We start from the raw sequence: 13,472 nt of genomic DNA, 5'->3' as shown, positions 1-13,472 counted from the left end.
TTATGGAAGACAAGTTTACTGGGTTGCCTTGTCACCTGAGTGTTTGTCCTTGTGACAGCAGCTTAGTTGAAACATTAGCCCATAGCAATATAAAAATTACCGTATTTTTCGCCCTATAGGACGCACTTTTTCTCCTCCAAAAATGAAGGGGAAATGTGTGTGCGTCCTATGGGGCGAATGCAGGCTTTCGCTGAAGCCGGGAGAGCCCCACCGCCAGACCCACAAGCTTGGGGGACAGCGGGGAGACGCAGCGTGCCTTTCCCGCTGTCCCCCGACTTGGTTGGAAGGCTGGCGGGGGAGAAGCCTGCTCCTCCCCGTCGCCAGCCCCGCAAACTCGGGAGACAGCGGGAGGCGCAGCGCGCCTTTCCCGCTGTCCCGACTTGGTTAGAAGGCTGGCGGGGGGAGAAGCCTGCTCCTCCCTTTCGCCAGCCCCGCAAACTCGGGGGACAGCGGGAGGTGCAGCGCGCCTTTCCCACTGTCCCCCGACTTGGTTAGAAGGCTGGCGGGGGGAGAAGCCTGCTCCTCCCCGTTGCCAGCCCCGCAAACTGGGGGACAGCAGGAGGCGCAGCGCGCCTTTCCCGCTGTCCCCCAACTTGGTTAGAAGGCTGGCGGAGGGCTTTCCCCTCCTTCAGCCCCGCAAGCTCCCAGAGCCATGCCAAAGCTGCACGCAGCTTCGGCATCGCTCTGGGTCCTGTTCTGGGGGCCCCGCACCTGGGGGAGGGGGAAATAATTTTTCCCCCTTTATTCCCCCCCCCCAAAATCTAGGTGCGTCCTATGGGCCGGTGCGTCCTATAGGGCGAAAAATACGGTACATACTGGGGAAATAAAAATGGGACCCTACTGATAGGAAAATAAGAACCAGAACTTATATCTGGTAAATTTCCATTTTATCTCCTCACTACATTCTCTACACTTGGGGAACACAGATGAATTTTATAATCTTCATTTTAAAAGCGGATTCCAGAAAAATATGGACGAGCTCCTTGCTGCAGCCCACTATGATGAAAGGGAGGATGAGTTCTGAGTCAAAATTGTCTCTCTTTGATTATTATTTTGTTACACTATTTTTAAAGACACCATTTGTGTGCATGCATCTTGTTCTCCCCCCTTCCAATTTTCTCATTTTTGTTATGGTTGTATTGATGACCCTCCACTGTATTTGATGCTTATGGTTTGCAGATCAAATAAAGTATATGTGTTTGATTGCCTGTAGGAAGAAAAGTAGCAGCAAAAAGTATTCTCAGGAAAGGTGATAAGGCTAGGACACTAAAGCTTGGTGTCTCTCTCCAAACTGGTTTTGGCAGACACTACTAAGGTGTCCACTTACATGGGGGGAGATTATGATTGGATGTGGGAGATGCCAATGAACTGAAGTTAGTCCCAGTGATGAAGCACATTTCCAGCACATGGCCAGATGAAGGCAATGTGCTGGAAACAGGAGCAGCCAAGGTATGTAAAGCTCTGGTTGTCCCTAGCAGAAGCAACACTGCTTCCAAGTGTGAACAAGTCTTTGGAGTCTTGCAGGATTCTTGAGGATTTTAGCCCTGCTAGGAACAGAGAGTGGTGGCTTCATATAAAGAACTTGCGTGTGGCCAATGATGGAACACAGTCTGAAGAGAGGGACAAAAAGAAAAAAGAAGGAACAAGCAGCTGGCTGATTCCTCCTCTGATCCAAGGTTTGGAAGACAATTAAGCAGTCTCCCGCCTACATGAAGTATGGAAGAGAACAGTCAAGGAGCTGACCTTAGAGGCAATCTGGACATCTTCAAGTAGCTGTGCTGCTGATGGCTGCTTCTCTGTGTATTTTTCAAAGAGATAGTTTTGCCTTGCTCGTTTTATGATCTGTAACACAAAAGTTAAAAGATGTTTAGGAGGCACATACAGTGTATACAATTTGAAGATTAAAATTAGAACTGGTGTTCATCTTACAGAACATTCCCAAAGTTCCAAAAAGGAAGGGGGGGGGGAGACAAGAACTGACACAAAGCCTCAGCCCATTCGTCCATATCTGCCCAATTATCTTGCCTCTGTATTTTTCTCCTCTCCTCACTGTCTCTTCAACCATCTTCTTCTGAAAATTAGATGGTAAGCTTCTTGAGGTGGGGATCTGTCTTTTTGCTATGTAACTATATAAAGGCATTTTGTACATTGATGGCGCTGTATGAATTAAGAAGTAATAATCTCAAAGAGAAAGTCTTTGACTTGTTGGTGGGATAGACAATTAAAGGTAAAGGTACCCCTGCCCGTACGGGCCAGTCTTGCCAGACTCTAGGGTTGTGCGCCCATCTCACTCAAGAGGCCGTGGGCCAGCGCTGTCCGAAGACACTTCCGGGTCACGTGGCCAGCGTGACATCGCTGCTCTGGAGAACCAGAGCCGCACACGGAAACGCCGTTTACCTTCCCGCTGGTAAGCGGTCCCTATTTATCTACTTGCACCCGGAGGTGCTTTCGAACTGCTAGGTTGGCAGGCGCTGGGACCGAACGACGGGAGCGCACCCCGCCGCAGGGATTCGAACCGCCGACCTTTCGATCGGCAAGCCCTAGGCGCTGAGGCTTTTAAATTAAAATAAAAACAAAGTTAAATAATCTCATCTGTTAGTCTCATTCCTGCAGCTAATCAAATGACAGCACTTTAGAATTACCTTGTCATCTATATCTGTGATATTCATACAGTAGAAGACATCGTATTTGAAATAGTCTTTCAAAACTCTTCTCAGGATATCAAATGAGATGTATGATCTACAATAATTCAAAAGACAAATTGATTTTGCAACCTCAGGAGCATTTACATGCGCCCATTGTATTCATGAAGCATGACATTATATTTTTGCTTTTGAAAAGTAATGAACTGTTTTCCTAAAATAAATTATACACTGCATACAAAATTAATATGTGATGAAGAAAGGCGACACATAGCAGTCCTGGCTTCCAGCTTGCAGTGTCCTGCTACCCACAATTCATTTAGATATTTGAACAAATCATTTAGAGCTTTCCTTTAAAACCCCAAATCATTTGGCATTCATTTTTATGTTATTTCAAAGCAATGCCATTACATCTGCATTTGTATCATAAAGTGGTATATGAAGTTCTTCCGAGAAACTAGAAAGGACCAAACTAGATGTGATGAAGAAAATTGTGATCAGGATCTCTGAAATTGTGGGGCCTGGAGTGGGGGAGAATTTGATCAGGACTGCTGCACTGGGGTGGGGGATGAGGAAGTTAAAACATACGTCCATGTCTTTGCTCTCTGCCATAAGTCAAACAGTAGCTTTAGGGCAATTTCAGTTGGGGGAAAAGCACAGGATGAAAGGTTTAGACACTTCATCCTCCAGAACCATGGTCCTGATCATCACCATAGACAGCTATTCACTTTAAACGAACAAGAGACATCCTTGTTATGGATGTCTAACAGCATTAATTGGTGCCAATATGTCAGAAAGAAGATTATTCATAAACTTTGGCTTTTTTAGAGATTTTATAAAGATGGCAGTATTAGTTTGATGTAACAAATTCATTTACAGCTTTGCTCTTCAATTGCCCAAGGGACTTGCTACTCAGACATGGCCATACCTTGCATGCCCCATGTGGGAGGCATCATACACTGTCGGACCACAGCAATACCATTTCACCCTGTTGCCATCTTGGGGCTGAAACACATCCTTAGGAGGAAAAGGAGACACAGTAGTTAGAAGCACCTAAATTTGTACAGGCAGAGTCTTACAGGAAAAGCAGTTCAGCAACCATGAGCAATGCTACTAACTCCACTATGCAAAAGACAGCATGTGAAAAAGCCAAATTCAAAAATGTACAGTACCTTATTGCGAGTGAGACTGTTGTATAGGCAGAGTTTGGGTAATGTTGTTCCTTGGGGTGGAGACCAGGGAGGCTGAGTACGCTTATTTTTACCTAGAAAGGATTTTAAAATTTAGTATTAATTTTCCAAGAAAAACAAATCTAGAAAGGGTATTCTGAGCTTCTTTGCTATAAAAATCTATGTCATTAGCTCAGACGGAACACTGGAATAATAGACAATTTGAAAAACAACACCACGTTTTTGATGCAGAGTACATCATGACATTGTTGATGCCACTTTTCTTTCTTTCAGAAAGTGACAGCAACTCCCAGGGCTCTGATTCAGTGCACTTACTCCCACAGGAACTCCTGTTTCAGCAAAAAGTGAAAACATCCTCCTCACCTCCCAAAAATCACATGCACATGCTGTTCTTCCAACTTTTAGGGAGTCTAAAAAAGAGTGATAAGCTTCTACACTGAGAAGAAATTGAATTGCTTTAGGACAGAGCAAAAAACTTCTGGAATATAGTCACCAAGATATGAAGTTGACATAAAACTCCCAGATATCTAGAAAAAGTGGGCAGGATTCAGCTAATGAGTCCCCTCAGTGGAAGCCTGTGCAAGGACGTCCACTTAAATGGGTCTCATTCCACACCGCACCCTGCTCCCACACCCCATGAAATTGGGTCAGCTGTAGCACGCAGCAAAGTGGGGTGGGAATAATTGCATTTGGCAATCAGAAATGCTTGCAAGACCTTGAATTCCTCCCTGAATAGCATGAACAATGCATATATCCCACACCACCTCTTCCACATGATTTTATATTTGTGATCCTATGCATGTTTTCTCAGGAATATGTCCCAGTAAGAATCCACAGAATTGTAGCCTTAATTAAGTTCTTTCCTAGAGTGTTCCAAAATCAACACTTTGACTATGTGAATGTCTCTTTGCATTGCATCTGCCAAAAGTATATGTGCTATACTTAAAACAGGAAAGCTTCAACAAGGCAGTTTCATGATGAAAACATATGATTCAGAATGCATCAATAAGTTTGATGTAAGCACACAGAATAATACCTTAATCAGCATTGGGGGGGGGGGTGTCACATGTATGTATGGCATACAAGTAGTAAATAATTTCCCCACTTGGTTTCATTTTATCTGCAATTCCCTCTGCCCTGCCTCAATCATGTATGAAGTGGGCAATAGGGGAATCCCATTTAAAGAAGAAAAGGGGTGTGCAAGTGAAAAGAGCTGAACCCTCTCCCTCCTATAGCTCAGTGTTTCCCAAACGTTTTTGGGCAACGGCACACCTGCTTACCGGAAAAAAATCTCGCGGCACACCACCATTAAAGCCCCGCCCCGTGACGTCAGCGCGCAGCGTCACGCGGGGGGGGGGACGCACAAAAGTGAACGTTTTTTCCCTTCCCCTTGCCGGGGTGGGAGGAGGCAGCAGAGCGAGGGCAGCTGAGGAGGCGGCGGCGATAGCGGGCGGAGGAGGAGCCGTCGCCGGGAGTTGCTGCTGCTGCTGTTGCTGCTGCTGCCCGGACATGCCGGCCTCCTCCTCCTCCGCTGTCTCGCGCTCCTCCCTTTTGCGCGAGCTGCCCCGCCGCTCGGCAGCACCACCGCGGAGCCGCCCCCGGCTCGACGCGGATCCTCGCCGCCGCCGCCGCCGCCTCTCGCCGCCCGACTCGCCCGCCTCCCTCCCACGGCACACCAGCCGGTGTCTCACGGCACAGTAGTGTGCCGCGGCACACCGGTTGGGAAACACTGCTATAGCTTATGTCAGTAATGAGCAGATGGTAGATAGTGATTTACTGATAGAACACTGGGTAATTTGCAATAGGATGACAATAATTTGTGATTCCCAGTTATTTCCATTTGGCAACCAGAAAAACATGTCTTTCTCGCTTAAATAAGGCTTCACTATGACATAAGCAGTGGAAATAATTGATTTAAGGTTGAGTTTAAAGAACATACACAAAGCAATTTAATTCTGTCCTTTTGGTTGCTTTTTAAACACACACACACAGAATTAATTATGGCCACCAAGGAGGTTAATTTCTAAAAGATTAAACCAGCACACAGAATCAAAACTTGCTCCAGAAGACTCCAGATAAGAAGGCTGAAAGAAATAAACCACAATATGATAACCTTAACCACAAAAGAAAAACATACAAAAATCTACCCAAACTATTCATTCAGGCAAATCAAATATTCAAATATTCCTGCCAGAAACAACAGCTATCATTCTAATCACTTCCACTTTGTTCACCATTGTGTGACACACCTTGAAAATGAAACCAAATAAAACCAATAGTAGTTCCTATCTTCTGCTTAAAGGTTTAAAACATTTATTTTATCTTGGTTTGTTGCATTTTTATTTTTAGTTTCAAGTACAATTCTTATCTGCACTTCTAAACACCACACCGATCTCTTCTGTTTCCAGACTCTACCTACGGAGCTTCAAATGCTAATAAAATGCACTACCATCTCAACGAAAGTATGAAGACGCTTGCTCAGTGAGGTTTTCATAGTACTCCCAGTTCACCCTCTGGTGTCCCCGGAGAAAAATGCCAACATTCCACTAAACAAATTGAAAAGGCACAGTCTTGACAATGACCATCTGAGTATATTCTGAGGGAAACAATGTGTTTGAAATACACCTGGATAAGTCTTCCATACCACAGAGCTCAACTGAACACCTGAGGGAATATAAGGAAGATATAATTGGCAGGGTTTTCTGGGAGGTATGAAAGCAGCCACTAACAATACTCATTATAGGTACTTGAATATTCGTGTTTGTCATTGTAGAGAAAACTCGCACATAATGTAACAAAGTCTCTTTTCCTTTCCTGTTCTCTGACACTATTAGAGCACTGCAAGGATTCAACCAATGGCTTCAAGTTACAAGAAACAAGATTCTGAAGAGCTTTCTGGCAGTTAAGAGCTGTTCTGACCGTGGAATGGGCTCTCTCCTTCATTTGAGATTTTTAAGCAGAGGTTGGATGGTCATCTATCATGGATGGTTTAGTTGAGGTTCCTGCATAGCAGGGTGTTGGACTAGATAACTCTTGGGGTCCCTTCCAACTCTAAAATTCAATGATAAGAATGGTGAAAACTGTGGCCTGCCAAGATGTTGTTGGACTATAAATCTCATCAACCCTGGCCACCATGGCCAATGGTGAGGGATAACGGGAGTTGATGTTCAATAATAAGGTTGCAGGTTTCTGATCTAGGGTCCTTGGAGGGCAATCTGTGGCCAACTGAGGCACACACCAGCACTAAAAACAAGACTGCAGATGCCATTTTGAACATGTGTTTGCAATAAGGAGAAAATCTTAACTTTAGCCTCTGACAATTCATGTCCATAGATGAACTTAAGTGACTGCCCCTGTGGTCTGTGTGTGTGGTTTGGGAGCTGCACAGCCAGGGAAAAAACAATGCTATCCAGGGTTGTAAAGACTGCGGAGAGAATAATTGGGTGCACTCTTCCCACCTTAGATCAAATCTATGCTGCCAGGTGCCATAAGAAAGTGGCAGAGATAGTGCAGGATAGTACGCACTCCGGAAATTATCTCTTTCAGCTTCTGCCTTCTGGAAGAAGGTATATGGTTATAAAGGCCAGGACTAGCCAACCTGAGAAACAGTTTCTACGCAAATGCAATTCTGGTTCTAATTCTGCAGCATAAGGGGTCTCTATGGTATAGTGTATTTTAAACTGGGGTTTCAGAGTTTTTTTGGGGGGGGGTTGAATGTTTTATGCAGTTTTTCAATTTCATTGTTCTGCATGGGACGATGACAATACAGATATCGTATATATCGTATTGTATATATCGTATATTTGTGTCAAATAAGCGGTTTTACCAGTTGCATTTGATGTACACTTTGGTAAAAGCTGCCTGTTCAGCCAAAGCTGATTAGCAAAATCCATCTTTTAGTATGGCAGCACCTAGACCAGGGGTCAGCAACCTTTTTCAGCCGTGGGCCAGACTATGTGGTGGGCTATATTTTGAAAAAAGAAATAAATGAATTCCTATGCCTCAGAAATAACCCAGAGATGCATTTTAAATAAAAGGACACATTCTACTCATGTAAAAACACGCTGATTCCCGGACCATCTGTGGGCTGGATTGAGAAGGCGATTGGGCCGCATCCGGCCCCTGGGCCTTAGGCTGCCTACCCATGACCTAGACTTTGGAACCTCCTGCCTACTGACATCAGGCAGGTAGGTACCTTGGGCTGTACTCTTTTCAGCATCTACCAAAAGCATATTTGTTCCAGCAAGACTGAGACTGGGAGGGTGCAGTGTGATCCATGAAATTCACAAAGTAACTTTGGGCTGGTCACACCTTCTTAGTCTAACCTACGTCACAAGGCTGTTGTAAGAATTAAACAGAGGGGAGGAGAGAACCTTGTACACCACCCTGAACTCATTGGCAGAAAAAAAGGATATAAATGTAATAAATAATATTTTAAATAAGAAAGAAACAGAGCCTGATTATTTGCTCTAATGACCCAGAAGTCTATGGCTATCAACTGTAGGAGCTTTTAAAAAATAAATAAAATCACAGAATAATCTTGGATAGGAAGTTCTTTTCCATATATATGTATATTTTAAGACAGCCATTAGCTCGCTGCCCACTAGCCCCTGCCATTACTCACTTGTTTGGAGTTTACAGGAGTCATGCTTTCCTCTGCTGCCATCATAAATTGCTTCTATGTGCCTGTACCAACGAACCACATGGAAATGCTGGTCCACAGGCGGGCCCGAAAGCTGCCTGAAAGCTTCCACATCTGCATGTGAAAATGTGAACCCCTGGATATAGCTACGAGTGCTGAGGTACTCATTCAGAGCCTTCAACCTGGCTTCCTCTTCACTAATGCTCAGAATACAATTGTAGTCAGAAGCTGTAAAGACAGAGGCAGATGACAAGCAGTCAGATCCCATGCTTTAAAAGCACCCAGTAATAAAGCATCCCTCACAGCCCAGATGGGGAGGGTAGCTAGGCACATTAAGGGGTTAATGGTGCAGTAGCAGCCAGGCCACATTGCACCAAATACTCAAGTAGCCCAAATAGGGGAAATAAGACAAGTAAAAAAAAAAAAGCATTCTATGCAGAGAAAGAAAAAGCAGTAAACATGATAAAGGAGGGAGGATTTTAGTCTTGTAAACAGTTGCTAACAGAGTACCCTGCGGGTTCTACATTGCCTGCAGGCAACCAAGCAGGGAAATATATATGGATCACAAGTATGCATGGGCTGGTGGGCTCAAAACTTTGTATACAGCAAGGCTAGAATATTTGTTGTAAAAAGTAATAATAGGGTGGTTCATAAAGGCTTGTTTCAATATACACTATAAAGCCACGTTTTCTCAATTGTCAGATTACAGGAAATTCTAATTTAACTCTCAAATATACAGATATCACTACTCCAGAGTTGGAACAGGAGAACTGAGCATTGTAGGCAAAGAAAACTCCAGGCTGAGGCTCAGAAGAGGCTGCATCACCACCTGGCTGAAGATCCCACTCAGGAAATAATTTTCATATTGTTGAGCAACTTAAGGGAGAACTGCTCCACCTTTTGGTGAAATATACAATTGGAAAGTACATGCAGTTGTTGGGAATTGTAATGCACTTATGCCATTAATGTCTTTAACCACTTGCTTTGTTACCACTGGTAATCAGGTATTCCACATAAACAAAAGCATGGAATTCCTGCTAGGCAAGTGACTGGGCTGTCCAAGTAGGGACAGAAGGTTGTACATTGACAGCCCAAATAACTTCCATACTTGTTGCAGAAGAAGCCACTTTCACAATATGAAAACTGATTGGGTGCGGAAACCAGAAAGCTTTGCCTTCCCAATCAGCTTTGGTACTGGCCACGTAAGAAGTGAAGCCACTTATTCTTTCTTGCTTTTATGGAACCCAATTGGGTTGGCAAAGCAGGGACAGAGCACTTTGTTTCACCAGCTTAAGAGCAAACTGGGCTAACAAAGCGGAATATTCTAGCCCTCCCCTTCTTTGACAGTGTGGTCAAACACCTCCTGCGTTGACTCCAGCAGTGCCTGCTGTTTTCATTTGCCCACACTGCCCCCTGGGGAGATAAAGATGGGGGTTGCGGCTAAAGCCCAGATCAGGAGGTGCATCCCTGCAACAAAGAACACCAATACATGTTAAAATGGGGAAAGGCGAACCAGAATGCTCTTCCTATTAAGGAGGGAAGAAAAAACAGAGCAACCAGTGGGGCAGGGGAGGAGGAGAAATTGGGGAGTTAAATGCTTCTTTATTAGCCAGTTTTTTCACTCATAGGTGGCTCCTCTGATAAATAAAAAGCAGGTAGGTAAATTTTTTGGCTGTGTAGTTAACTAACACCCCAGCAGTTGACTTACAAGGCTGACTTACAAGTAGGTGTTCCCATGTTAAAATCTGATTGTATATCAGATTACATTCCACTCCTGCCACCTAATAAACAATAGAGATGAAGGAAGCAGCTACGCAAACCCTTAGGAATTCAATTTCACCATTATTTCTGGCTAGGTGGAAAGAAAAGAGCAGTGTTTCTTGTTATAATTTCTATTGTCAGCCTGGGCCCCAAGGCAAACTTCTAGGCACAGAATGAAGCCCAGTACTTTTAATACACTGGCTCAGCTGTTTATGCTTTAAAACAAACTATGTGGCTAGTGAAAGCAACCAGGATATACATCCTGGTAAAACAATGTAGGCAATATTAGACAATCACAAATTATTTCTCATGTTAATGTGTGCCAACCAACTGGGCTGGTGGTGAGGGGATAAGAAACTGAAGAGAGAACTTAAAAGGTTAACAAAAAGTCAATGCCTGTGGTACAGTAGCAAGACAGACCATGCAGAAAATAATGCAGGTTTTACTGCAACTTTAACACACGTATTTGACTAACGTTATAGACCCAGTAATGAAAACATCCTCTGTCAAATAAATACACCCAGTATGTACAATTAAAATGTATCATGTCTCAACAGTGTGTTTCAGTCACTCCAAATGAACAGTAAGCCAAGCAGCAATTTCAGCAACAGGCCCTGGAAGTAACAAAAATTCAGGATAACGATGAAGTCCGAGTCCCACAAAATCATGAACAAGAGGACATAAAATTGATACAACCTTTGCTTGCTATATGTTTGCTTGTCCTCTGGGTTAGCTTTCCCTGATTTGGTGCCCTTAAGATGTTTTGGGCTACAACTCCCATTGTCTCAGACCAATCATTTGCCGTGACAGCTTGAGTTGATGGGAGCTGCAGTCCAAAACACATCCAACTGGACATTAGGGATCCAGGATCCGATACAAAACCACCAGAAAAAAATTTCAGCCTCACAGAAAAGGAAGCAGCTGGTGTCCCACTGAAATAACAAAGACCATATCAAATGGAGGAGGTTGGGGTGGGGCAGACACCGGCATCTAATTAACATTATACCCATTATAATCTCTCTGTGGCATAGAGTCACTGTTTGATTTCTTCAGTCTGAAGCTTGGGTTGCTATTAGACAGAGAGGCAGGCCACAAGAAGGGATGTAGATGACCCACAGGCCATAGGTCAGCTAATGTTAGCTTCTTAAATCACCCCCAAACCACTCCTGTTTAATCATACACTCAGCAAACAGTTTAAATATAATTTGTATGCTTAAAGCTTGTAAACATTATACACACAGATACATATTTGAGGTCAGCCATATGAGCTATTAATTTATTCTGGCTAAGTATCACTTGCTAGCTATTTAGTTACTGTCATTACTTGCATTCTTCCTCAAACATACATTTGGAAACAAAGCAATGATGATAAACAGAAACAGACTTTCTTTCCATTCACTGTGATCCTGATCTGGATTAGGGTCACAAAAAGCTACTGTTTGTTTCGGGGTGGGGGTGCATTAAGGAAGTGGCTGGAGAAAGCATGCTTAAAATAATGTGTAGCTTGACCCTTGGACTCCTGGGCTTCAGTCTCACTTGCCCCTGCTCAAAAGTCAAACTGTGCATCTCTGAACAACAATATACAAATTTCCTCTTTGGACATTTTCCACACAACTGAATAATCCAAGCATGCCTCAACTGCATGTTAGCATCTGCACAATGATTTGGCAAGCTCTTTTACGCTGTCAGTAGCAGAACAGCATTGGGTGGGGTTCAACTAAGTGTTTCTCAAACTTGGCTCCCTAGCTGTTGTTGGACTACAATTCCCACCATCCCTGACCACTGGTCTTGCTAGTTACAGACGATGGGAGTTTAGTCCTACAACAGCTTGGGAAATGCTCAACTAAGTTGTTGCATGCGCAGAACAAGGCCCTCTTGTGCAACAGGACTTCCCCTGCTCCTCCTGTGCCCCCCACAATTTGCCCTGGGGTTTGAGGGAACATGCTCTGGGGTTTGAGGGGGAGCTCAGTGGAAGGGAAAGTGCATACCCCACTTAGGACCATGTTGAATTCAGTGTTAGAAATACCAGGTGCAATTTGCTACCGGTGTGGGTCCAGTTGTGACTACGTGGCTATTTCTGGGCACCAGGTTGTCAACCACGGTTTAAAAACCTCTGCCTCAGTCCATCATTAATATTATTTCCCTTTCTACTGTGTGTTTTTCTCCTTGCACTGGGACAAGTGAATTGTTGTAAGAGCAAGGTACAGTCAAGCAATGTAACATAGAATCACAGAACTGCAGGACTGCAAAGGACCCCGAGGGTAATCTAGTCCAGCCCCCTGGTGAATAGACATTTTGTTGTGGTGACGGTAACCTAGATTTATGGTGCCATTTGGCACCTAGCTTATATACAGTATTTGAGTTTCTAATACTGATGGGAGTTGTAATCCAAAACATATGGAGGGTACCAGCTGGAGAAGGCTGTTGTAAACCATCTTGAGATCCTTAGAGGAAGTGGGAGGGTATAAATATGATCACAATAAATATGTAGTTAAAAACAGTAACTCCCTCATGACAACTGCCTGAAATATAAGTGATCTAGGATACAAAGCTTGCAGGTTTTTACATACATGCTCTGGAATCTTTTTAAATTAATGGTTCTGCACATTTACCTCAAAGACTTAATTATGCGTTTAAATGGAAATGCTAAGAACACTGCATGCTACTCAATTGAGTCATAAGAGTATACTCACTGAAACCAATTTTCTTCAGTAACACTGCCATTATTTCAATGGGTCTACTCTGTGTATGACTATCATTGAATATTATATATATGTGGACTTTGATTATCCAAGAAAAATATAAGAGGACATCAGTATTGTATATTTTATCATAGCACGTGGAGTCTGACAGAACACTGATGTGGCATGGTATCTAGATTTCAGGGCCTAGGCAGAACTAATGTCAGAGACTAGTCTGAAAGCAATTCCTATTTTTAAAATATGATCAATTGTTTTCTTTAAACAAACGTCTAACCAACCCTAGTTTAAATGGAAGCAAACAGGGATGATTCCATCAAGGTAAGCGAAGCAGTCTTCGTTAGATAAAGGTCAAGACAGACTGAATTCCTATACACATACCTAGAAATAAGTCCCATTAGGACATATGTCTGAGTAGCCTTACAAGGGATTGCACTGTCAATTAGAAAGTTATAATGACCTTATTTTTGGAAACTGATATGTATCCAAAGGCCTGAGGGCTAATAAGCTTTTATATAACACTATTAGTGGAGCTGCT

At 43.5% G+C, this 13,472-nt stretch overlaps 1 protein-coding gene across 2 annotated transcripts in view; it reads right to left on the bottom strand.

Annotated features, from left to right (window-relative positions):
• The window catches only part of CARS1 (cysteinyl-tRNA synthetase 1), a 35,243-nt gene that overhangs the window by 19,909 nt on the left and 1,862 nt on the right, over positions 1-13,472 (bottom strand). Inside the window, exons 2-6 of one of the 2 annotated variants that reach the window (XM_081205265.1) lie at positions 8,457-8,702; positions 3,815-3,906; positions 3,571-3,659; positions 2,643-2,739; positions 1,744-1,842 (exon numbers count right to left, since the gene is read on the bottom strand). In XM_081205265.1, the coding sequence (XP_081061391.1) occupies positions 1,744-1,842; positions 2,643-2,739; positions 3,571-3,659; positions 3,815-3,906; positions 8,457-8,702 (623 nt within the window). The remainder of the gene's footprint in view (positions 1-1,743; positions 1,843-2,642; positions 2,740-3,570; positions 3,660-3,814; positions 3,907-8,456; positions 8,703-13,472) is intronic. The other variant, XM_081205266.1, reaches the window with a different exon arrangement.

The sequence above is a fragment of the Podarcis bocagei genome, assembly GCF_964188305.1.
Source record: "Podarcis bocagei genome assembly, chromosome: 1".
NCBI classification, from domain to species: Eukaryota; Metazoa; Chordata; class Lepidosauria; order Squamata; family Lacertidae; genus Podarcis; species Podarcis bocagei.
Note: the sequence above shows the minus strand (reverse complement) of the source record. Positions and strands in the feature narration are given on the sequence as shown.